At 40.5% G+C, this 26810-nt stretch overlaps 1 protein-coding gene across 1 annotated transcript; it reads left to right on the forward strand.

The window, feature by feature from the left end:
• Window positions 1–8173: 8173 nt before the first annotated feature.
• Window positions 8174–23840, forward strand: FAM98B (family with sequence similarity 98 member B). Its single transcript, XM_072337542.1, has 10 exons — window positions 8174–8224; window positions 16974–17036; window positions 18084–18334; window positions 18700–18848; window positions 19563–19697; window positions 20425–20603; window positions 20846–20926; window positions 21321–21437; window positions 22322–22489; window positions 23180–23840. Exons 3-10 carry the CDS (start codon window positions 18270–18272, stop codon window positions 23537–23539), a joined length of 1254 nt encoding a protein of 417 aa, XP_072193643.1. The 5' UTR covers window positions 8174–8224; window positions 16974–17036; window positions 18084–18269; the 3' UTR covers window positions 23540–23840.
• Window positions 23841–26810: the final 2970 nt, after the last annotated feature.

The raw sequence follows: 26810 nt of genomic DNA on the forward strand, positions 1-26810 counted from the left end.
ACCCTGCTTTGAGACAATGATCTCCAGGAGTCCCTTCCAGCACTTCTGACTTGTTTCTCAAGAAAGCGAAGACTTTGGAGAAGTGAGACAGCAGTCTCAGAAAAGTTTGGTGACTTTGTGCCAGCTAAATTTGGTTCCTGGTTTGGAGGCAAACCTTACTGTTACTGCTTGCGTATTTCAAGTACCACAGAGAGAGTGTTGGTTTAGTCACATCATCACTATATCTCAGTATTTTTTGCTGATGTAATTATTAAAATACGAGCCTGTTTCCTGAACAAAGGTTTCAGCATCGCTGATAGGTATCAGCAGTGAGGTGAGGGGAAAAACTATTCCAACTGCTAGTGAGTTTAAAAAAATATGCACAGGTGTTTGCATAAGTACTGAACAGCTGCTTGAAATGCTCTGCTGGCGCAGGAAATGTTTTCCCAGAACAGCTAGCTAGCTATAAGATAGTTTAGTTTTATAAATATATATATCAGGTCCTCTGAATTTTTTCCATATCATCAGTCTAGTTTAGAAGCTTCTCTAAAAACTGACTGGAATCTGAGGTGAGCTTTCTGAGTGAGGACAGGCAAAACTGCCTGGGCAGAGTGTGGAAGGTGTACACATGCTTGGAGTGAAGTAGCAGCATGAGGATGGGTGTCCTACTCGTGCAGTGCTAGCAGTTCCTAATGGCTGTGGCTCTGGGACTGTGCACCTACCCAAATTTATGCTGCGCTCAGTAGTCAGAGCCAGAGGATGGGTGGGGACTTGAGAAGACTGAGTCATTCCCGTTCTTGTTTCTCCTAAAATATCAAAGTAAATTGCCACACACAAACATTCAGCCTGTCTTTAGAAGGACGTTTGTCCCAAATGATTTCTAGAATGATTTTAAATGTGTAAAAGTCAGTTCATATTTGGACATATCTCTCTCTTACAAAGTTTAGAATTATTAAATGTTTTAAAAATCCCAACCTCTTCTTTGTTCTTGGAAAATTATTAGAATCACAGAATGGTTGGGATAGAAGGGACTTGAGAGCTCACTCAGTTCCACCCCCTGCTGTGGGCAGGGCTGCCACCCACCAGCTCAGGCTGTCCCATCCAACCTGGCCTTGAATGCCTCCAGGGTGGGGCACCCACAGCTGTGCCTCACCACCCTCTGAGTGAAAACTTTCCTCCTAATAACTAACCCAAAATTCTGAAGTACCTGAACAGCATCACCTCCTGATCAGGAATCTGGCTGTGTATGGATGTCAGCTAACTTACCTCCAGCCAGTTCTGAGGAAGCAGCTGCAGCTCCCCAGCTCGCTTGTGACTGTGACTCAAGTCCTTCCTGCCCTTCTTGATTTTTCCTCCCTATTGATCTACCAGTCTTTCCAGAAAGGGCTCAAGAATTTGCTGAGGTCTTTCTTCCATTTGAGTCTCTCACTTCTTTGCTTTTCTCTCAGCCCTCATTAGCTGTCTGAACTGACTGAAATATCCATTCATGCAGCGATAGCCCTGACCATACAGTACGGTCTGCTGTCTGTGCCTACAGACTGCAAAGCTCACTGCTTGGGAAGCACTGCCTTGAGGCCTAGCAGTAGTTTCAGTAAAGCAGAAGGTTTATTTCCCCAAAATGAGAGCAAATCCTTGCAGAAACAGGCTCTCTTTCTGGGAAGGTGGGAAGCAAGGAGAGGGGAGGTGGGAGAAGGTATGTTAGTTGTACCCTGTGTGTCAATGTGGCTTTGCCTTCCTGAGCTGTCAGTGTTACCTGTGCCTAAAAAAACCCTGGCTGGACACGTGTTCTGTATGTATCTCCTGAAACTGCTTTACCACATCAGTTATCTCCATTCAGCTTCCAAATTTCTAGCTTTCAGTTTTGTTTAAAAAATAAATAAATATACATTTAGATGATGGAGTGAGAAAGCCTGCAGATTTGTGTTGTAACAGGACATTTACTATGTTACAAAGTTAGAAGACTGATCTGGTTGAGCTTTATATTTCTAGATCTTTTGGAGCAGTTTCCAGTCTTCCAGGCTAATCTTTGTGCTCTATCTTTGTTTCAGTGCACATATATGTAGTTGCTGTGTATCTGCAGAGGCACAGAGTCTAGAAGTTGCCTGTAACATACTCCCAGGGATTAGGCTTCAGTTATATTCCAAGTGCAAAGCTGACTGCACTTGGCAACTGCTTTTTGCATGTCCTCGATCCCCCGATTTGCATTTTTTTTTTTCACTGTCCCTAAGTACCTGCACTTGATAATCTCCTTTGAATCTCCTGAGGATAACAAAGGAGCCCTGCAGGGGGCAGGCAGTTCTTAGGTCATATGGTGATGTTTTTGTAGACATGGGCAGAATACTATATGGGTTTCCTTTTCAGTTCATAGGCAGCAAGTATTAAATCAGTAACTGGTTACCTTCACTTCTTCACAAATGAACCTTTAACAAATGTCAGCTTTCTTATCAGGCTTCTGGTTACAGAAGATACCAAGGTGATGTGGGCTTGCAAACAGTGAATCTACAACCTGCTATGTGAGGGGATCTCCTGGGGGATTACATCTCTTGTGGAAAAAAAAATAATGTATGAGTGAAAAATCACACTTTGTATAATTAATGATAACATTGTAGAAAAGATCTTCAAGCATGCCCGGTTCAAAATAGTGTGTGTGGAAACTGGACACAAGAACATCTAAGTGAAACTGTTCCTATGTGTTGCCAAGGCCATTTTGGAAAGGCTGACATCATGAGTGATTCATGTCTGCAAAAACAGAGCGACTGACATGCTATCACAACATCACTTGAGATGAAAGCCTTGGCTGTCAGAGCATTGGTGAGCACTCTGCCAGGACTTGGTGGAACTTGGACATCTGCGATGCAGCTTAAAGGGAATTCCAGCATGCGTATTTAATTGGATGAAAGAACCTCTCTCCTGAGCTCTGCACAAAAATGGCACAATAAGTTTCTTTCCAGTGGGGCAGTACTCTGTGTACGAGTATGGATTCTAAGGACTGGATAATGTATTGGCTCACATATTGATGCTGAAGCAGAATCTGGTATCTCGAGCAAAATCTGTACAGTGAATAGGTTCTCCTATCACCAAATAGAACCTAGAAAAGTGTGGTTGTTTATTTGTTCTCCATCACTTATCTCTTATGTACATTGTTCCTTGAGAAACAAATGTTCATGGTTAGGGTCTTTCTTATGCTATCTGCCACCTGTAGCATTAGTGGGATACCCACCTTAGAAATGCTCATGCACGTGTCTCCTCTATTTGCACGCTACTTTTGATTCCTGTTGACAGTCATGGCCAGCACTTTAGGAGGTCTGTTGCAAGCTTGAATCTTGGACAGAAAACATCAGACAGCAGCAGGCCAAGTACCTTCAGCCTGTGTCATGGATTTATGATTTTTGTTATCAATATTCCACATCATAATATCATGTTGTGCACTGGGAATTTAGGAGTTAATGCTCCAATTCTGTGGAATGCCAATTTTCCAGGCACCTGGTACTCAGAAGAGAAGAACAACTACATGCCCCTGAGGACTTTCCGTTTCCATTTTCTACTCAGAGGGAAAGATAAAACTGTTTACAGGTCACAAGAGGGCCCCTTTTCCCTTTCTGCTCATCTGCAGTGTGTGTGCTCCCTACATGTCTCAGCTTCAGCATTAGAGTAAGGCTTTCAGCTTTTTGACATTCTCTCATTTTATTTGATGTATTAGCCCCAGTTCCAGTTATATTGCGTTATCTTACATTCCCATATCTTATATAGTAAATTAGCTTTCCTCCTCAGAGGAGGAAGCCGTTTTCTTTTTAGGCCCATCTCCCTACCCTTTCCTGGGCCTTGGGTCCCCCCACCCCATCAGTCACGGAACTGAGACAAACCAGGCTGTAAAATATTGACACACCAGTTCCCTGATCTCCCTCTCTTTTTACACCAGCTTCTCCTTTTGCCTCAGAATTGCAGCTATGCTCCTACTCTTTTACTATTCAGTTAAATGTGTACACTACTGAGTGCTGCCTGCACAGCTCCGAATGCTGCAGGTCCATTCCAGCCTTCTGATATTCTCTCTTCTTCCAAAAAGCTGTTCCTGACATGCTGGTAGGAACCCTTCACCTGATTGCTGTGCCACTGGGGCTCCCAGACCCTCCTTCTGTCTCTATCTTAGTACAGACAAGTGGCAAGTGGCATTGTGCTCTCCTGTGAGCAGTGCTGCAGTGGCCTTGTTGCACTCTGGTTTTAGCTCATGTTCACACTGCAGTTGTCCCAACTTCACTTTCCCTCTTGTTCTGCCCAATATACCCATTCCAGCTGGTAGCAAGCCTCTGAGTCTGTCACTGCTCGATGAATGAACCGCATTGATCATGTTTTCGTAAGTCATATGGAGAAACCCTGTTGTGCTTTTCCTCCTTTACTCCCTCTGCTGTAAGAAGCCCGCATAAATTTTGGTGTCGTGTAGCCACAGATGAATAAGACTCTTTCAACGTCGTGAAAAAAAAAAGTGTCATTGAAAGACCAGTAATGAAAGCAACTTTAATGTCCCTTAAATCAGGCAGAATCTGTATATATTCATTTATATATCAGCTCTTTAGCTAGTTGAACTTCATATGTGGGCACTGCTATTGTGATAGATGTTTCAAGTGACTATTTTCAGCAAAACTACATAACTGGATAATGTGTGTATTTCACTGTATGCACTGGGGAATGTAAGCAGAGGAACATACTGAGCATTTCCAAACTGCTTTAACCCATAAGTGGTTAATGTTAACATTTGTCTAGTGCCTATAAAGTTAAATTTATGTGGCACATAATTTAGGAAATTGAGTAGGCAGAGAGCTGGTGGATGCCTTCTTAGCTAAAAAAAAATATGTTCACTTTCCTTTAAACACTCACACGCATTTGTCATAGCAACCTTGAAGTTGGCCATAATGCTAAGCAAAATAAACAGTGTTAGCATAATGTTCACTGTAATAACATGTTTCATGAGCTAGTTCAGTACTCCTTTTTATTACTTTATTTTCATTGCTCATTGACTGTGTTGGAGTTCTGTTTTGTGGTTTAATCATTATTACATCATTTTCCTTTCTCAATTTGAAGCTGCTGCCCTGTTCCTGTCATTCCATGCCACCCCTTGACTGTGTGCACGTATCACTCCTGACTTGGTCTGTTTCATAATAGGGAATTTTCTGGTCCATTACTTTCCAATAAAGACTAGTAGTGGGATATATTTTGTGTAAATCCAGCTTGTCCGTAGTATCATAGAATCATAGAATCACCAAGGTTGGAAAAGACCTAAAAGATCATCCAGTCCACCCATTCACCTATTACCAATAGCTCCTACTAAACCATGTCCCTCAACACAACGTCCAGTCGTTCCTTGAATACCCCCAGGACCATTGACTCCACCACCTCCCTGGGCAGTCCATTCCAGTGCCTGACCACCCTTTCTGAGAAGTAATACTTCTGAATGACCAGCTGTAATCTCCCCTGCCATAGTTTGAAACCATTCCCTCTGGTCCTATCACTAATGACATGAGAGAAGAGGCCATACTTTATCATCAGGAGGAAAAAGAAAACAAGGATTAAGAGGACTGCGTAGTATGTTCTACAAAGTACAATGAAAGGCACAGAAAGCTTAATCATAGTCACATCTACATGAGGCAAAACAAAAACAAGATTCTAAAGTTGATATCTAATGTTCATTAAACATCATAAATCATGATCAAATTAACCAGCATTTAGAGCAAATCCTGATTTTGAAGTAGAAAAACTGTTCTTTATTCCAGCCTTCTATTTCCCTGCTCTTTTTTGTAACCTATATAAAAATTGACTTGTATGATATATTTGCGGAACAAAGCATCAGAGGTTTCTGGAGGGTGAATGGTTGCTGTTCTGTGCACCTTGCCACTTTCTCCTTGCACAGGTGGAAAAATTGCAGCTGACTCTCACTGGGAATGGCCACTGACAGGGCAGGAGTGGAGAAGGATGGGGCCAGCACACTATTATATTTTTTTGAGTCCTTTAATAACTTGAAATAATGAACAGTTCATTTTTGACCAACATATGTCGACTGTCTGAACAGAAAAAAAAAAAAAAAAAAAAAAAAAAAAAAAAAAAAATTAGAATGGTCTATTACCCTTTTCCCTAGGAAAAACACGCTTGTTCGTCATGGTGGTTGCTATTTTTTCATGTGGTAATCCTGCTTGTCTGAGAGGTGAAACTTGGTTCACCTCAGATGGCTCACGTAGAGGAAAATAAACATTCAAAAACCTTTCCGAGTCCATTTAATACATTTCAATGTAAATTTAGAAAAGAGGCCAGTTTTCAAAAGGTTTCACCATCTCCATCCTCAGATGTTTTGGCAAAGGCTGTTCTATTCTCTGTGTATAAATGTATATAGAAGTGATCTTTGTTACATCCAAAATATATCCCATAATACTTATTCATAGTGCTATATTCATATAAAGACTATCTATATGTGATGTAGAATCTTCCAGATTTTAACAGCAGAAGTAGCCAATTGCAGAATAAGACATGAAAATTGATAATATATTAATCATATTTGCTTTATGTTTTCTTAAAAAAAAGAAAGATACGTAAAGCTACAACAACAAAAAGGTTATAAAGCTCCCTCCAGACTTCCTAAAATTGAAGTCCAATCACCAGAAATGTGATGGAGCTTTATCCAGGTGCTGATGATTCTGTGATTACTGGAAAAAATGGTGCAGTGCACCAAAAAGCAGCAGTTACTCTTGTTTAACAGCCTGCACCAAAATATCATATCATTGTTATTGCAATGGCCCCATGATTTCTTTGTTCACTAATCTTTTCACTCTTCTCACAGAACATAATCTCCTCTCCTTACTCATGCTGATGCCTACTGGCATTTCTTCTCCATTAGATGAGCATTGTGTAAGGCCTGCTTGCAGGAGTGCAACCTGACAGTCTGGGACAAATTCTACTAAAGCATGATAGCCTCATTTACAACAAGAATGAAACACTTCATTTCTAAACTGAGATGTAAAATAAACCCAAATAAGGAACAAATTAGAAATGTGGCCAAAGATTTTGACTGATAATTTTTCAGCAGTACAATGTGACAATTCATTTATGAAACTCAGTTTACTGACAATACGTGTTCTAACTATTTTATGCAATGGTATTCATGAGAAAATAATAGATTAGTCAAGAGCTGGTGGAGTAATGCAGTTTGTTTTTGTTTTATGATGGTCATTAGTTTTACTTGATTGTCTGCCATTTACCTCAGACCACAGGATTAACCGAGCACCCTCCGTATTCACTCTCTCATCAAATAATTATCATTGCTTTTTCCATTCGGTATTATTACATACAGCATTTACTTTAATTTCCTCCAAGTATTGAATAAAAAGCGTATTCATTATATAATATATTTACTCTCAGAGTCATGAAGTCATGAACTCATTTTAAGGACTGAGGAAAAGAAGCAAATATAAAATGATTATGGGCAAGACATGCTGTCTGCCTCGGCAGTCAGTTTAAAGTCTATCATGAAGAAATGAATTTTCCAAGGCCGATTGTGGCACATGTATTTTTAACCTGCCCTTGCTTGCACTGGTTTAAATCTGGAGTAACTCACTGTAGTTAAAGGGGAAGCCTGGAAGAATTCCACTGAGCGAGAGAAGAATTTGGCCACCAGCATAAAAACTAATGTTGTTAATCTTCCTTTTGGTTCTAGAGTTGGTTGTTTCTTTATGAATGTTTACTACAGTTGTAGTTACTTAGGAAGAAACTTATTTAGCATTTTTGGAGGAAAACATAACTTCTCCCTCTGAAACATATATTTCAAGAAAGTGTCGTATTCTAATACATTACCCTTTTTCCCTCCCCCCAAGCTGTCCTGTCTCTACACTTCCCAATGTTTCCAAGAGTTTTTCTTCATGTTTCCAGGAAGTAAGAATGTAATGCTATTCCCATGTTATGGGCAAACAAATGAGGCTGAGGGACTGTGGGCTAAATTCAGAGCAAGGATTTTTCTTATAAACAGAAGTGTCTCTGTGAGTACTTACATACTGTAGCAGAAATGCCAAGTCACAGCTTGAATCAGTGACTGAGCACCTGGTGGGAAGGCAGGGCCAACCCAGAGGAGCTCAGGTGCATGCAATGTACCTGAGTGACTGGAAGGGCTGGAGCCTGGATTCACCCTTCCCAGACCTCATTTAAGTCTTGGCAGTGGAGGTGAGGGTACCTCATCTAGAGATCCCTGCTTACTTGGGGCATTCCAAAGGTAAGCAAGTTTTCTTCCTTCATTTCTGTGCCTATGGCTGTTGTGCTGGGGCTTGTTCTCATTTGCTGCAGCCTAAGACTTTGTTGTCCTTCTGTTATTGCTGTGACTTTGTACTGTGTTACAGCATTGTGCCTGCGTGTTCAGTTCTTTAATCTGCTCAATACCAAGGTGCCTAAAGTCACACAGTACTATATATTTAACTTGTGAAATTATATCATCTGTTGCACAGATGTGCTGATGCATCAGGTTACAACCATACCAATAAATTGCCTTTCAGGTGGTTCTTGAGTCCTGCTAGGATTCCCAGAAGAGGGGATCTTTCTCTTGTTTTTACTTGCAGTTGTAAGCTTCCCAGGCAGGTAGATATAGAATGTGGTTCCAATAGTTAAGCCTAAGCATCCTCTTGAATCTGGGTACCTAGGTTGCTCCCTGTTGGTGCAGGTGTGAATCCACACCCTACTTCCCCTATGATTGTTCCATTCTCCAGGTGCTCTGACAGTGCACTGGAGTTTGCTCTCTGTAAAATACGTTAGCTATGTGGAAAAAAGTGTATTTGCAAGAGCAAAGAGGAGTTGAGTTCTAGAAATTTCTCTGTGTAACCCACCTAGTACAAACTGATCAGCTTCAAGAAAAGGGCTTACCTGAGAAGTTTCAGCCTGTTGGTTAAATGGTAGAGGTTTGAATTTGGCTCTCTTACATCATGCAAAATGCTGGTATATGAGTTGAAGTGTACCTCCTCCAGTTCTCTTTTCCATTGGAAGAAGGACTTGACTACTGCTTATGGCACTCAGACCCTTGCTCAACTCACTGTCTCCCTGGATACAATGCCAGTTCCTACTTGGATCACTCAGACTCACAAACTCCAGCCATCAGATTCTAAGGCCTTACATGCTGTATGGAGTGAAGGCAAAATACTTTGCCATCAGATAATGCATTGCAGAGAGTAGCTTGGAAAATAAAACCCAAATGTGCAAAATCCAGCCAAAGACTCAAGCACCTGCCTGTGAGAAGGCTGACTGGGTCACCCCTGACTTGGAAGCTCTGTCTGAATGTGTTATCCTGATTTTTTTTGCTGCTGTACTGAACATATTTTTATTTTTTGAAACACAGTAAAGTATCAGTGGAATCACAAACTATAAATTTAGGAATGGAAAAAAAATAAATCATTTTCTCACCACCTTTATTTTAACTTTTATCTTTAGAAAGACAGCAAGAAGCAACAACCATGTGTGAGAAAGGAGTGGTGAAAAGACATTTAGGTGCTTGTGTGGCATGCTGAATTTATCATAGGGGAAAGGACCTTTTCCACTGATGCTGTGGGATTGAGAGTGGGCCATTGTCAGCTTGGACACTTTATACGTGCCGTGATTTGTAACTGTTTCCACACAAAGAGCCTCCTGTCTTGCAAGGAGATGAAATCTTCATCTTAGTAAAGCCAATAGGAAACACGGCATACTTCAAGGGTCAGCTGTGTTTCAACACTATTTGGTTTTTTATTCATATTTATAGTTGTGATTCTTATGGGTAGTTTCATATCAGAATGGATGTCTGTATCATAAAAAATTAAACAAGGATGAGCACTCTACAAAGGAGCACTCAAATAGTTCTGGCGTGTGTACGGATGTCACTTAATGACAAGAACAAATAAGGGAAACCATAGTGCATGAAGATCCACATAAAGGGTTAATATATATAAAAGCTTATTTTTAGAGTGACTATTATGGAACATTCTTCTCAAATAAGGATCCAAATAGATGTACATATGGAGCTATGTGTATCCATGAGAGTTACACAGGAAGTAATTTGAGTATTGAGACAAGCTTATAAACCAGCTTGTTTTTATTCACTATCTTACAAGTTGATACAGAAGCCAGAAAATCAACTGAAGCAAAACACAACAGCAGAAAGAGCAGTTAGAAAGAAGGGACAAGCAGCGTTGGTTGGTTTTTGGGTTTTTTTGTTTGTTTTTAGATGTTAAGGTAACTAAAATTATGCATAATTTTAATATACTCTTTTCTTCTCGAAAGTCCATTCTGTTCCATTTAAGGGAAGGTTATACAACAATTATTTTCTACAAGACTGCTCTGTGTGCATATGTTGTGTACATAGAAAGCATACAGAGCACTACAGACTATGAAACATTTTTTCCTTCCTGAAACATCTTTACTGCAACTTGTAACTGTGGTTTCAGTTTTGTTACACTTCAGAGTCCGCCCTTCATTTAGCTGTGCTTTCCAACTCTAAGTAATACAGGAGCATGCAGTAGGACAGTAAGGAAAAGGAAACTCATTAGGAAATAATCAGGCTAAGAAGTTGCTCATTGTGGGTCTTCAGCCAATGTACTTTTTTGCCCTGGCAGTGATGACCTCTATGTATAATTGCTATGCAAAATTGCTAATTTCAAATATGCATGTCTATGTAGAGATAGGTCTTCTTGCAGTGGCAGTCAGTAGGACAGACGTTTGGAGAAGCCACAGTGTGTCATTTGTCTCTTCAGCCTCCATTACTCACACCAAATCCCAGATTGGCTGCATTGATCTTTCAAAGACAGCAGCCTTCACTTAGTTTGCCTCTGGGAAGATCCAGTAGCAGGTATTAAATGGCAGAGATCACTGTATCTGCCTGTCCTCTTAAGACAACTTTAATGTTTTAGTGAGCTGTTGGAGAGCTGGGGATGAGGGTCTCTGTCTTTCCATGTTTCTGCCACAGGGAGGGCTGTGCTCCACAACTCCCAGACAAATGGGATATGACATTCCCAGCTGTTCTTAGTGGCTTACTGATGTCACTCTCCAGATCCCCCAGAGTGGCCAAGACAGTAATAGTCTGCTGATACAAGCTGGTATCAGTGAGTGGTAAGGTAATACAAAAGCTGCATAAGGCTCTGTGGGCTGAGTGATTCTAATGTAGTGTTGTTGTTTTTCTTTCCCAGTTTAAACAGAACTAAAACGCAGTTCCAGAGAATGTAGGCATGGCCAACAAAAAAGTGCTTCAGAAATAATAAGAAAAGAGTTGTCTTCTCTGTTCCATAGTATATTAATCCAGAAAAGAAAGAATGAAGTCAAGAAGCCAATAAAGGGAAGAAGAAATCAAGATATTCTTCCCCATTTGTGTAGTTTAGCCACCAGTTAGTTGTCTATGAAACAGTAATGCAAATAGTGTGAGGGAGAGGAGTATTTACAGTGTCACCACCATCGGGTGATGGCAGCCATCACACATGCACTGTGACACTCTTTGCTTTCCCCCATGTTACTCCCTCTTCTCAGGTACAGAGCTCCCCCAGCTCTCTGAGAAGCATCCATATGGTTGCTGTGTAGATAGGATCTGTTGAGTTGTTTTCTATGCTCTTAGACAGAGACCTCCAGGACAAGCCAGGCTTAGACTGTTTCTTAACTTTGCTGTGTTTCCTCAGCAATTTTTTTGCAAGACCCTTCTCGAAGACTTACACAAGCCTACTTTTCCTAGTTTATAATCTTTCGGTTGCTATCTTACTAACTCATGTGACAGTATGTTATTGGCAGAACTCTACTCTTAAAGAGAGTCCTGAACAGCATAGCTGGTATTTAAAAGGGCCATTGCAATACTGAGATGAGACACAAAAATCCTGCCAGATTCAATCTGAATGAACTGATAAATGTCTGATTTCCTGAGTATTCCCAAAAGGCATTACAAAAAAATCTGTGGATAACTATTCTGATTTCATCTCACTAACATTATGTTGAGGTCATCTGAAATGTATGCAGTGCAGACGTCTATAGAAAAGGAAAGGACTGTTCTTAAAGTGCTTCAAGGGTGCTAATAATTATTGTTATTATATGCTAATATTAAGCTCAGGAATGTATTGAATGCCTTCAAGAAGCATTAGCCTTGATGTTACCATCGGAATCAGACCCCAGAAGAGGAAAGCATAAGCAATAAATAGGCTGGAAGGTCAAAGAAAGAATTTAGCACTGTCAGAATGGAATGGATCTAAGTGTTTTTCCTGATGGGGGGGAAAAATAGCCATTAGAGGGAAAAAAAAAAGATTGTAGCTATTTATGAACATCGGGTTGCTAAGTGACATCATGTGATGTTCACCGCTTCAGCGGCCACCCACAGTTCTCAAGGAATAGCAACAGAGGGGGTGAGAAGGGTGAGAGAAAACCAAAAGGCTGAGTTACTATTAAAAAAAAGTCCTACCATTCAGAAAGGAAAAAAAAGAAAACAAAATAAGCCTTCTAAAAATATCTCATTTCTTTTTCTAGGAGAATCCTTTAGAACTCAGCTAGGAACTATTAACAAAAGCAATATATGGGTGAGTCATCTAAAAGAGAGAGTATCAGGACCAAAACCGATCTCCAAACATAAGTTAGCCACTTGCTTTCATACGTATATGTACATGCATGTGAATTCATTTGTTTTCTACATGGAGCTACGTGCATGAAAGACCATACCATATATTTCTTAGTTACTCCTGATGTGGGAACTCAATTACCTGGGCTCAGATGTTTCATGCTTCTTTAATTCTTCCTTTCATTTTTACTTCATCTGTGTCAGCTCAGCTGCTTCATGTAGATTCAGTTATTTAAGCAGCCGTGTCACTGAACCCTTAGTGCTTCCCAAAAGTTGTAGCAGTGCTCTTGAAATTTGTCAGAGGACATTGGACAAAGACAAGATTGACGTGGAGAGCAGAAGTCTGGATCAAACACCCCACAAAAGCCTGCTTGAGAAACAGGTGTGATTGGATGAGGAAATAAAGAAATTAGAGCATAAGCAACATAATAATTCTGGTGGTTATGATGGTGGTGATTCTGAAAGAAAAATGGAGTATGGGTTTGAAGCCAGAATACAAATCCTCACCTCTTTTATTTTGGCAATTCCTCACACTTGGGGCTTTGGAGGCAAGTGACATAAAGAAAGATGCTCAGCCTTCCTCACAAGTGTATCATTTTAACTATGTATGTTTAGTGAATTAAACTTTTTTTTAAATCACCTCTCTCATCAAAGTTGTATTTGATGGCTTTGTGAGTGCTTTACTATGGAGCACAGGTTTTCATCTTGACTTTCCTGATACTTTCCCTTTAATACCAACATATAAAGTGACAAAATATGTATGTTTAGATATATTTATACACATCCTAACCATCCCTCCTCTCACCTTCTTGGAAACTCCTGCTGCCTCTCTTCAGATTCTTTCAGTTACATTATTAACAAGCAGAATGAAATTGAATAGTTCTCTCTCAAATACAGCCAGTTTTCATTTTTCAATGAGCAATGTTACAAGAGAGTATTAATTTGATGCCTGTTGACCAGAAAGAAAGCATTTAGAGTATTGAATTAATTTTCTTTATTCTCACATTCAGTAAGGAGAAAGGAAAGGCAACTTGGTGGTGGTTGTGAGTGCTGGGATAAACTTGTTAGCTAGATAAATTAGAGGGAATATCTGTTGTTTTATCATAAGATGATTATCAATACTTACCCATTATGAGTATATTTTTACTAACAAAGTTAACAAATACAGAGGTAGATAGTCTGCTTAGTGCTTCAGAGTCACGAGATTATTTTAATTTAACCTCAAGTCATGCTGATTTGGAGCATAATTTCCTCCTTGAAAGAGAATTTCTGCTGGAGAATTTGAAGTGTAGCCTCCTAATCTTGCTCGGTTAATTGTTTCCTTTAGCAGACTCCCAGTAAACTGCTTGTGTAGCACAACTAAACTAAAAATGTGCCTGCTTTTAAAGGGGAAAAAGCAAGAATGTTATGTCTTGCACACTTTTGTTGGCATTTTCATTTGTGCTGCTGCAGGGGGGTGGGTGGTGGGTGAAGACAAGCATGCCCTCGGTTCCTTTTCCTCATACTAACAGAGTAGCTTTTTTTCCTGTGGGAAGCACACCTTCCAGACAGGGAGTTGCTTTCGGACTTGAGTGGTTCACTCCCTTCCTGTTCAAGACCAATTCAGCCTCATTTGCGATGCCGTTAGTCAAGGAAGTGGCTATCCTGAGGTCACTCCTGAGCCCACCCTTCCCAAATGGCACTGCAGCCCTTTCTTCTGAAACACCACCCCCAAGTTTGGGCCCTCGTTGTGGTGAACAAGCAACGTAAATCTGTCAAGATTGGCCACGACTGCTGTACATTGAAATTCTCCAAAATAATTTGAAAGCTGTGGTTTGAAAAATGATGTTGGCTATTTATTAAAGCAGCGAGCATGATCAGTCCAAGCCAACTTGCTGGCTTAACAGATGGAAGCTTGTTAAAAAATCTTTATTTCAATATGTTAAGAAACCAATATTGCTGCAAATTGTGAAGTATGACTTGTGTTTCAGGCCCCGGTGGGGCTCTGAAGCACTCCTTTCTACATTCAAGACACAACGTTTGCCACTTCACAATGTTTTGATTTGTTTTGCTGTTGTTTTTCTGGATTTTTTTAGAAGTCAACTATTCCAGTTCTTTAATAGCTATCCCGTATTTCCTGTCTTTCAGCTATGATAGATACTCTGATACTTTATGCTTCCTCAGCTGAGGAGAGCATGATTACTTCATGAAGTTCTGGTCTACATTTTTGTCCTACCGTAGACAAAAAGATCTTCTTTTCTCTGATTTCTATTTCTCTAATCAGAAGGAAGATTAAAAAAAGACAGGGGAAAAAAATGTCACGACAATGTTCCTAAGCTGAACGAGGGGGGCCTTTTGCAAATCTATAGACTTGCCTGATCTTATAAGCTTGTTTTGGCACATACCCATTCTTGGAAATATTTGCAGGCATCTGTTGCTCCTGATGCAGGCTGTGGCACTCAATAGCAGGTTTCTGACCCCAGAAATCCCTCTGGTAACTTGCACACCTGGCCATACACCTCATTCATCCATTCAAATATTCACCGTGTTAATTAGATTGGTACGCATACACACTATCCGAAGACTTTTCTGTTATTCATTCTTAGAAAGAGGTCAGGCTCAGTGTCAAACAGGATCATGTGGATACATCATATACAAGCATAAGAGATTAAGGTAAGTTTGTGTGCAATCATGAAGAGATTGATTTTTTTTTTTATTTTTTTTTTTTTTTTTCAGTCAGAAAACCTAAGAATGGGAACATTTTGTGCTTGTTTTTTTGCTCCTGTAACTCTAGTTTCCAGCTAAGATGAACAAAAATACCTTTCAGTAAAGGCAATGAAACCACAAAGAAGGACTGCAGTACGCACAGCTCCCTCCTCTCAGAGAAGCTCTAGCACTTAACTTCTAAGAAATAATGTCAGTGTAAATCATGATGTGATGAATGCTTCACTGAAATGATTCATGCCATATGGTCTGAAGAGCAAAATGGGCACAGTTTATTTTTAAAAGAATGAGAAATATGAACTTGGAATATTCATTGCTTTGTCCTGCCAGGCTGAACATTTGCTGCAGCAGAGGCCAGGCTTACTGCAGGTCTGTCTTCTTTTGCTCACTTAATAGCATATGTTGCAGCAGTTCAAGGCTGCAGTCTCACTCATGATGGAATAATGCCCACAAAATCACAAGCAGTACTCAGCACCATCTTCTGTGGAGATATGTTCACTGGGCACCCAGAGATTGTGTTACCTGCTCACTTTATCTTAAAAGATGCTACCTAGGAGAACTTCAAAAGCAAGTAGCCTTCACAAGGTAAGGACTGCCTCGGTAGTGGGAAGCCAGTTAAATTCAGCCCTGACAAGAGGCAAAAGGTGCTGTCAGTTCTGTGAGACAGTCGCCCTTCTCTTTTCTCAGGCTACTTATGCTCAACACTTTTCTTGCCATGCCATTATATACATTAAACATGAGATTCCACTTGAGCAAAAAGAAATCTAATGATAAAAAACTGGTTCTTTCAACATTTATAACTCTTCTTTTACAGTGCACCACAGGAAAGAGAAATGGGAGTAGACAAATGTGAACGCTGGCTCTGCGAAGCAAGGGGTTTTGTTGTTAGCAGTGCAGAAAGATATGAGCACATCTCACTGAAATTCCTAGGTTGCATTCAACTCCTTTTAAAGCAAATGACAAATCTCAGTGATTTCAACTGTAAATGACAAACGCTATAACACCGAAGAGCTAGACATTGTGCATTATTGACTTTATCACAACTTGTGGGTTGTGAAGTGCCATTGCCTCCTTAGGCAAGCACTAGAAAAAGAGACATGGTCAGTTATGTTGCAGGCAGTCTGCAGTGTGCTTATGGTTGCCTGCTTCTGAGCTCTCCCTCACCAGCTGTGCAGTGCTGTGACCCAGAAAAGTAATTTGAGAGCAATCCGTTTTCCAGAAACCAAGTTTTTCATTCTTCAGAGTTTATCACTATGCATAACTTTGAGCAGAAGCCCATTTTGGACTGAGAACTTCAAAGTCACCACTTCAGGTGGCCTGGTTTGGTCTAAGGATAGAAGACGAACACTTCCCAAACAAAACTGATGTAATTTGCATACAGACCAATTTCACCTTGCAGCCTGGTTCTGCAGTGCTGTAATGAATGTGATACTGCCCTGGGTGGGAACTGGCGAATAATCCTTAAAAAATAATAGTTTATTGAAAGACTAAGAGTAGTTTAACACTGGGCTTGAAAGTAGCAAGCTGCTGTTGTTTAAATGTCAGTGAGTTTGTAGAACAGTACCTATCTTTTGTATAACAGGCTTGTGCTATTTTACAGGTGGAAGCTGGGCAGTTTAAACTGATGCATAAAGAAAAGATATTGCTTCGTTTTAATGTAATCCTATTATTGATCTGTTTTATGCTCCACTCGCATAAGCTTCTCACATTGATTTAGGCACCTGCACAAATGCTGTCTTCATTTCTAAACTGCGCATATGCAGTACAACGCTGTGCACAGGTAAGCTCATGTGAGAAGGAAACATCTGCTACGTGATATATTCTATTTCTTCTCCACTCCTCTGAGTCCCTCTAGTGGTCAGTAATTGCTTGCTACCTGTTTCTCAGTGCTACGAATTATGTGTACCTTCTCTGTGCTGAAACAGAGGCATCTCCCAGTCATTTGAATTCAAGAGATTTGGTTCTTATTCCTTGGCAACAAGTTAGAAGCACAAGGAAAGGGAATCTTTCCAAACATGAAACTGCTTTATCTGTGAACAGTGTCACTATGCTTAGTAGAAAGAATTTTTTTGTTTCTTTAAGTAATGTTACAGACACCTTGTAATTGTAGAGATTTAAACAAATCTGAGGATAGAGCTGACAATGGAGAAGCCACATCTGCCTTTCCCACGAGGGTGATGGCCATATGCGGGGGCCTTTTCTGTTGGTGCTGGTGGTTGCGTAGTTGAAGGAACATGTGGCAAGGGCAAAACTCAGAGTTTTTAGGCTGCTATATTACAATTTCTTGTATTCCTTCCCAATGGATGGGAAACAGAGGAATGGACTTAGAGAAAATTGTGAATTGAATGCAAGGCAAAGTTGTAAGCAGATGTTAGGCAACACACATATAGAGTCACAACCAAAACATCTTTCACTTGCAGGTTTCAAGACACTGTTTATGAGATTCAGACTTTTTCTTCCTCATGCATGTAATATTTATATATGCAGGAAAGTTAGGAAGCAAAATACACTTTTGACATAGAACAAAATTTAGACTCACAGAAAAATGGTGCCACCTACTTGCACCACACAGTACTTCTTACATTGCCAGACTGCCTTCTAGTTTTGATGGATTGTATTATGATAGTTTCAATTGCTCTCTGCTCTGCTTAGCATACTCTGCTGTGTGTGTGGCATTAAGGACATAAGAAAGAATGAGAAAGAAAGCTGCCTACTTCTATATTTTGCTTTCCTGCTCTCTTTACTAGTTCTTTATTTAGACCCCAAATAAGAGTAGACCATTCTAAGAGAGTGGCAAGAGTCTCATTTCTACGTTCCCCGCTCTCAGATACACGCTCCGGGGTTCAGCCTCTAACCCAGCTGAAACACCGTGTCGGGGCGGCCCAACCCGCCGGGCCGGGCAGAGGTTGCACAGCGGCCTTGCGGCTCTACGGAACGCAGCAGCGGGCGCAGGTTGCGGCGGGGCCCATTTGAGGTGGGCACAGCGCGGCGCGGCGGCAGCCGCTGTGGCGGCATGAGGGAGCTGGAGCCGAGCCTGAAGATGGAGTGCGACATCTTGGACGCGCTGGAGGCCCTAGGGTAGGGTAACGGGGGAACGGTTGTGGCTTTCCTTTCCCGGAGAGGCCTTGGGGGGGTGACGGGAGCCTCCTGGAGAGAGCGGCGGCCCTGCAGGCCTTGCTCCGCTGCGGAGGGGCCGAGGGGCGCCGGTGCTGCGCTCGGGGCGGGCGGGGCTGCCCACCGCTGGGGACGGAGCGGAACGGAGTGCTGGTCGGGAAGGGCCTCCTGCCTCACCTGGGAGCCCGGGCGGGGACTGCCCTGCCTGTAACGCTGAGGCCGTGTGTTGGTGAGCGCCTCCGCCGTGATGGAGCAGTCAGGGTATTTGAAAGTATGTATATTTTCTGTTAAACCTACTTCGTATTATCAAGGTTCGTCTCCCTGTACAGGTACACGGGTCCCCTCTTGGAGGAGGAAGCCTTGAACAAAGCAGCACAAAGTGGATTGTCTTCACCAGAGTTTTTTGACCTCTGTGTTTGGTTAGGCTCCCAAATAAAGTCACTGGGTGACATGGAAGAAAGCATCACATCAGCAGATGGTAAATGAGTGTTAATTTATTGAAGCTATGTAGTATTTGTTCAGGGGACTCACATTTGACATTTAAGCTAGTAACAAAATTAGTGTTGAAATTTAGAAGGCTGCTAGAAGGTAGACAGAGAAAGACTGATGTTTGTGTGTAGATAGCTGCTAGATTAGATTAAGGTCTTAACCTGGTGAAGATGCTTTCAGAAGGAAGAAAGAAAGAGGAAAAAAAAAAAAAAAGAAAAGGCAGCCAACCATTGACAGTAACCTGGGCACATGGGTATCATTGGGTTAGTTTGACTCTCAGAACTGGTTTGCCACAACATGAATGACAGTTGCCCGCTGCTTTGTGACATCCGCTGTTCGCTTGACAGTGATATTCCTGTGATCTGAAGAAGGCAGCGCTGCTGCCTCTCTGCTAGATGTGAGCTGATGATTCACTCCAAATACTTGCATTATGGTTTCAGGCTGCTGTAGCATCAGCTTCTTGTTTAAAGCGTGAATGCAGTATTGCCTTTGCAATTGAAAGTGGGGTCTGTTTGTATGCAGGACCTCTTTCAGAAGAAAGAAAATGCTGCTGGAGTGGTAGGTGGTGTTTGTCAGGGGTACCAAAACCTGCAATCTAAATGTATAAAAGATAAAAACTTAATTAGTTGGATGTTTCTATTGGTAAAAAAATAAGAATTAAATTAAAAGAAAAATAATTAATGGCCTTTATTTATTTCCACAGGTGATAAAGATATAGAGAGCTTCCAGCTTGAGATTAGTGGCTTCCTGAGAGAAATGGCTTGTCCATATTCGTCACTTATATCTGGAGACATAAAAGATAGATTGAAAGAGAAGGAGGATTGTCTTAAACTCCTCTGTGAGTTAAAATCATTTTCCCCCCCCCTACAATGTTGTATGTGCTTGCTTTATAATTATCATACAATTTAAGTATTTCTTTATGTGTATTTAAGTGTATCTCTACAATCATTACCTGTGCATGCATCAGATCACTTGTGGGGAATGAAAATAGCAAGACTTAATATTTTTCTGTGATGTATTGTTCAGCCTACTGAGGCCTCCTGGTAATTTCTCGATCCAGTTCCAGCTCAGCTGAAACTAAGGCCTTGCTGCTTCTGTTTCTGAGACATTTGGGGCCAGCTTGAAGGAAAATGCAGCATGATGGGGAGATGCTGAAAGCGAGATAGAGGGGAGCAAGATCTAGGTTTAAGCTAGACCTGGGCTAAGGGATGCCTGCTGAGACTGAGTATAGAAAGAAATTTGAGTGGGAAAACTGATGGTGGCAAACACTTGAGATTAGACAGGAAAAGAAAGGAATAACAGCAGGGAGCAGTGTGATAGCATGAAACTAGCTAAGGAACTTGACCTGGGGAAGGATATTAGCAGTGAAGTGTGTGTACTTAAGATGTGCAGACAGAAGATGGGAAGCTGGATGGAAGTTAGTTCAGGTAACGAATGGGAAAATGACACTGACCTGTCAAGAGAGGACTGAGAAAGGGTCTTTTATGATTGCCTTGTTTTACATGAACGTGGGTACAACATTTTTCATGCCTCTAAATCTGCTGTGATGATGCTTTTCTCTCTAGTGTTTCTAAGTACAGAACTTCAAGCTTTAAAGATATTGCACAGCAAGAAAAGTAAAAACTCTCATTTGGAAAAGCACAATGAAATCCATCAGGAAGTACAAGCTATCTGTGATGCGCTGGGCTTACCAAACTCCTCCTCATCCGATATTCCTCCTTTGTTAAACAGCGTGGAACAAAAGGTAGACGTTTTCTCTGTTTTTAGCTTCTGCATTGGTAAGCTTCCATCTTAGCTAAGAGCTTAACAGTATGATTTGTTTCATACTGCTTAGTGTTTAACTGTTTCAGTTATGGGGTGAAATATTTGAGATGCATCTCTCTTTATGAGTCTAATAAAACACTTGTGCTGTATTTGATCTTATGATTGAAAAGACTTGTGCTGAAGTAAGCGTAAATATCATTTGTGTTACATGTTTTTTTTTAGATAAAGGACATTCTCTCAAAAGTTCAGAAAACCCACGTAGGGAAATCACTGCTGACAAAACCTCTGAATTCTGATCAAGTGGTAAGAATAGAAAAACAGACTCATTTTTTTTTCTGTGTTTCACAGGATGGTCAAAATTTATATTTCTGGCTTCATCTGACTGTCTATTTTACAGCCACTGTTCTAATTACTGATAATTAACTTTCAGTTATTAAGCACCGATAACACTAACATTAATTCTGAAAGTATTGGATTGTTAATGGGCTTTGTGTTAATCCATGCATTTACTTTTGAAATACCTTTACATACAGACTGCTGCAGAGCTACACAGATGTACTCCTAATTTTATGCAGTTTATAGAGGTTACCTGGGGATGGCCATTTTATTTGCTAAATGGGCTTAACTTTCATTTGACTTGTATGCCTTATATTTGTATAGAATAGAACATTTGGATTTTTGTACTGTAACACTGCAGGAAAGATTGGAGAAAATCAATGATGCTCTTCGCAGTGAATACGAATGTCGCCGTCGTATGTTAATGAAGAGGCTAGATGTGACAGTGCAGTCTTTTGGCTGGTCTGATAGAGCAAAGGTAAGCTTGCTGCATTCTTCGCTTCCTGTAGATGGGAGTCTGCTACAATTCTGCAGGTCTTGTTAGCAAATATACCTACTATGTAAATACAATTCCATTATTGCTGTCTACATTTCAAGCAGTTTCTCATTCAGGGTTGTAATATCTGACTGCTAGATGGTGTGGAAGGGCAAGAATTTGGCTAAGTGGTACAGGCCATCTTTTGTGAGTGTCTGTAGCTCCAAAGATTGAAAATCAAGCATCCTCTGCTGAGGTTTTTCATTGTAAGTCCACACCTCCCTTTTTCTTCCCTATATCCATCTGCCCCCAGTGAAGTAAAGTAAGAGAAATCCTCAACATTTCTCTTAGAAGTGCAAGAGGAAGCCAAACACTGGGCCTTAACATAGATAACCCACAAGGTCAGCGAGATAATTACAATGGCTGTAAACTCATTTTCCCCTCAGTTTTCTTGTAGAATACTTGTTCAGAACTTCTCCAAAAAAGCTTTTGGGATGCAAAATGTTTCGGTATTGATGTTTTTTTTTAAGCCAGCAAGCAAGTTATTTTCCATTTTTAATTCAGTTGCTAGCTTGCCTCCCTCCCTTACGGCAAGGAGTCTAAATTTTAGTCTTAGATATATTGTAAAGCATCAAAGAATGTTTGCTGTCAGTGGATAGAAGAGTTTCTGTTTTAGCTGTGCTGAGTCTTAGCAGCATATTTTGTACATCACCATATAAGGAGAATTGGTGACAACTGGCACCACATTTTATAAGGTAACCCAGTTTTACAGACATTACAGCCACTGCAACTTACCGAGACCTGTACAGTAAGTGTGTTTTACAGCCTACATACAGTAAGTGTGTTTATGTCTAGTAAGTAAATTATGTTTGATTTTTATCATTTAGGTAAAAACAGATGACATAGCACGAATCTATCAGCCCAAGCGCTATGCGTTATCTCCAAAGTCAACAGTAACATTAGCTCACCTTCTTGCCGCTCGAGAGGATTTATCGAAGATCATAAGAACAAGTAGTGGATCAACACGAGAAAATACAGTTTGCGCAATCAACAAGGTAACTTTTCTTTCTGGGATATGATAAAAGGAAATGATACTCGATGCTTTAGAAAAGGAAGGTTCGCAGCATTTTAGTTATCACTTAGATATCAGTTTGCAGCACTTAGATATTTTTTAATACTCTGATCCCAAAGATTCTGAAGTTTTCTAATTATTGTATGATCTCTGGGGTTTTTTGTGTGTGTTTTGTTGGGGTTTTTTGTTTCTTTTTTTTCTAAGGGGACTTTGATTGGAATGCCTGGAACTGACTCAATGTCAGCTAACATTCATTATAGAGAGAGTTTAGGAAATCTGAGAACAACAACAAAAAGACGTACCTGGGTACCTCTTTGATCTTCAGCTCGATATTCTATGAAGCTTAGTCTAGTACAGTCTCCCATTACGTACACTAGATAATATAATACTGGATCATATTATAATATAAAGTGTTATGGCAGCATCCTGTGCTTTTTTTCTGTTCTACCTTTCTGCTCGCTACTGAAATTTTACAGATGGAAAATCAGATCACTTTTGGAGTTCTTGCCACATGCTGCTGGCAAGTTACATGGAAAGGAAATAGGAGTTCAACAGTCAAACTCCACTCTGATAGAAACTTACTTCCTCTAGAGAGCAGGCAGCATGTCTTTGTCCATAAGAGAATTAGCCTCTGTCCTTTCAAGTTATTATATCCCTTTATTTTTCAATATAGGTTCTGATGGGGAGAGTACCTGATCGTGGAGGCAGACCAACAGAGATTGAACCACCTCCTCCTGAAATGCCTCCGTGGCAAAAAAGACAGGAAGGTGGTGGAAGAGGTGGCTGGGGAGGTGGAGGTGGTGGAGGGAGGGGCGGCTGGGGTGGTGGAGGGGGTAGAGGAGGAGGTGGGGGTGGCTTTGGGGGTGGGGGTGGCTTTGGAGGTGGGGGTTTCAGGGGTGGTGGAGGTGGAAGAGGTGGAGGTGGTTTCCAAGGCGGTAGGGGGGACTATGGTGGCAGGGGTGGTTATGGTGGCAGAGGGGGTTATGGAGATCCGTATGGTGGAAGAGGTGGTGGAGGTTATCGGAGATACTGAAAGAGTAGTAGACAAAATATAGTGGTGGTGTTTACTGGTATCAGGAATTTAGATGTGGTACCTTTGGTTTAGATTAGATTTAAGTATGACCATGTGAATCATTGCATTCGACCAATGTTGTCACTGAATTCTTTTAGTTAACTAAGCAGAATGTTTATACTAAAATATCATGACTAGAGTCCTCGCTTTTTGTACTGGTTGTGTTTTTCTTTTTAATTATGTTCATTTATTTAAAATAAGCCTCAGAAAACAGAATAAAAACCTTTTTAAAGAAACAGAATAAAAATGATGTTCAAGCTTCTCTAATTATTCATTGTTGCATGTGAATTCTCCTGCTCCAAAAGCTGGATACAAAAAAAAAATAGAACTAAAAAATCAGACCTAAGAACTGGAGGGAGTCGCTTCTGAAAGTCCAGATCGCTGCTTTTGTGCTTTTTTCTTTAGCCAGTTTTCACATCGGACAGATTGAAGAACTTCAGTTTCAAGTTGTCACTTAAGGCTTTGGTCAGAACTATTCAGTGAGCTTTCCTTTTCTTTCAGAACTTCACATAAAAGTAACATCCTGAATTACTTCTCTATTGATACTAGTAAAATTAGGTGGCTTTCCGTGTTTGTAAATATATCGGAAATTAATTGAAGGTCAGAGCATGGACCGACCACAACACCAGAATCGTGGTGACTTTTGATGTTTATTTTTACTTTACTTGCTTTTCTTATTATTGATGTTTCGTAAAAGCATTTTCTACTACCATCATGTCCAATAGAATTTCATTTATATACTCTTCCTGCATCAGCCTTTACAAATAAAGGTCAGCAAAGCTCAGTTGCCTGAGAAAGAGCATGCCATTTCTTTATCTCCTGCCTGCTCTGTATTTGGCAACTGCCAGCTGATGAGTTGCCTCACGCAGAAGTTTCTCTTCCCCATTAAGGTTTCTGGAAAAAGCTCCAATATAGCATTCAAAGGCTTTGCTTTTTTATTCTGTCACCCAATTGGTCTGATAACCTGCAAGAAACACGGTATTGATATGTATGGATACTTTCTCCTTCATAGATGGTGTTACTCCAGAAAAAGAGCATCTAGATGAGGAAAAGGATTTTGTATAGTTATGTCTGTTAGTAGATTAATTTAGGTAGATTAAATTAAGTTCAGAGCTGCCAGCTAAAAATGATGTGTTACTTAACTTCTTTAGGTCCCTCCTCTGTTGTGATGCCATTTGTGAGTAGAGGTAAAACAAGAGAGATGATGCCTACGTATCTATTCACAATAGTATTTATCAGGATCATGTCACTGCAGGGATTCAGGAAGGCACCTGATCAACCTGGGCATGTCTCTTGACAGAAACCCTGAAGCACTTCCAAGGAATATATCACTCCGAGTTATCTGCAGTTGAACATTAAGTTTTGAATCTGCTTTTGTGTACCACAGTTAGGAGGTTTTTTGGTTTTTTTCCCCACAAACTTGCTGTTGGTGTCCATGTTGGTATTCCTTAAAGTTCTTACCCTGTCTTTGAGGACACATGCATCATGCCCTCAAGTACAGAGGCAGATCTATGCAGGAACGTAAAGCCCTGTTCAAAATTAGATGCTTCTCTAGCATGTTGGTTAAAAATGTGCCAGATTTTATTAATCAGCTGCTACCAACACCTTCATTTGAAATTTTAGTCTAGCTAAACTTTAAAAAATTCCTTCCTGTTATTTTTTTGTATGCTTATTGACTCAGAATGCTGCTTTGTGATGTGATTGGTTCAGCCTTAACCGTACTTTACAGTTCCAGTAGCCTTCAAGAAAAAAAAGTGGGAGACGTCATTGCTTGTACATGTTGACTTGAATGTGAACTCAATATAATGAAGTACTCTGCTGGCTTAACTTCACCCACCTCCTAGCAGTAGTCTCATTATCACTTTGTTTCTACACTCATTTCTGTTGTTGGCCTCTGCTGATGTTGTGGAGAGGAATTGCAAGTGGGAGCGTAGTACTGATTTTTCTTCCTTTGGAGATTGATTTTTGCATAGCGCTATAGAGTAGCTCACAAATGACATACAGAGTGAGACCACTGGCCCTGGAGATGACAAGTGTTGGTCAGCAAGGGAAGGAGGAGAGTAGTTTTTAACAAACAAAAAAGCCTTAATTTAAAATTCTCTTTGCTAATCACTATGCTGTTATTTTTGCTACAAGTAACACAAGAACAACAATCGAGAATTTAGTTTTACCAGGGAAGTAGGCTAGGAAATTCAAGTGGTTTATCTACGCATAAAGATTTTGTCATTCTTAATATGTGAAGCTGCACTGGGTTAGTTGGCCTGCAGGGCTGGTAGAACCGTAGTAGTTGTGTATGTGCCTCAGTGCTCTCACACCTGTCAGTTTGTGCTGTTTGTAACAGCACCGTTCGGAGTGAAGTACACCAGATGTGTGCCCCTTACATTTCTAACAGTTCAATTATCCCATACTGTTTTCCAGTTATTTTTTATGTTGATGTTGTAAAAGACAGAAGTTTGAATAAGGTGGAGTTTGATGGTAGATATTTCGCTACACAGGGGGCTCGAAACCCGGGAGTTGGACTCAATGATCTCTAAGGTCCCTTCCAACTCGCACGATACTATGATACTATGATGATACTATGATATTTTGTTGTTTTTTTTAATTTATTTATTTGAGCCATTTCATACTTTCTTGAATAATTCCTAAGTGTGGAGCAAGTAGCAGAAAAGCAAAGTAAGCACCGCCACATTTCATTGAGGTATCCCTTTCTCGGTCTCATCCTTTGTCAGAATATATGTTCTTATTTCATCAAAAGATGCAATAATGCCATTAAAACAACCGATTTAAGCCTCCAACCCTTCTGTCTCAGTCTTGAAAGAAGTACATTCAAAAATTCTGTTGTAAGAAAAAAGCCATTTTAGATGTCTGTGATTATTTCCATGTTTATTCAGATTCAGTGAATTCATTTGGTTGATCAGGAATTGAAAAAGAAGACTTTCTTGTGTCTGGGCTAAAGAGGGCTGGTTTTGTTAACAGCTGTAAACACTGAGGAATAAAGTGCCGTATTTGAAGTTATTTGCATCATCACTTGTGAAGTGTGATTTTGGTTCTCTATTTCATATCTCCTGTGCTTGCAAGAAAGATTTCCTGCTGGTGATTTGAAATAATGGTGAAACGTGCTTGTATTGTAGGTAACAATACAGGAAATGTTCACCAGACAGGAGAGGTCCCAAATACATCCTGATTGTGTTATCTGGGGTTTCTGTCGAGTCTGTTTCCATTGAAGGATATT

The sequence above is a fragment of the Excalfactoria chinensis genome, chromosome 5, assembly GCF_039878825.1.
Source record: "Excalfactoria chinensis isolate bCotChi1 chromosome 5, bCotChi1.hap2, whole genome shotgun sequence".
In the NCBI taxonomy this organism is placed as follows: domain Eukaryota; kingdom Metazoa; phylum Chordata; class Aves; order Galliformes; family Phasianidae; genus Excalfactoria; species Excalfactoria chinensis.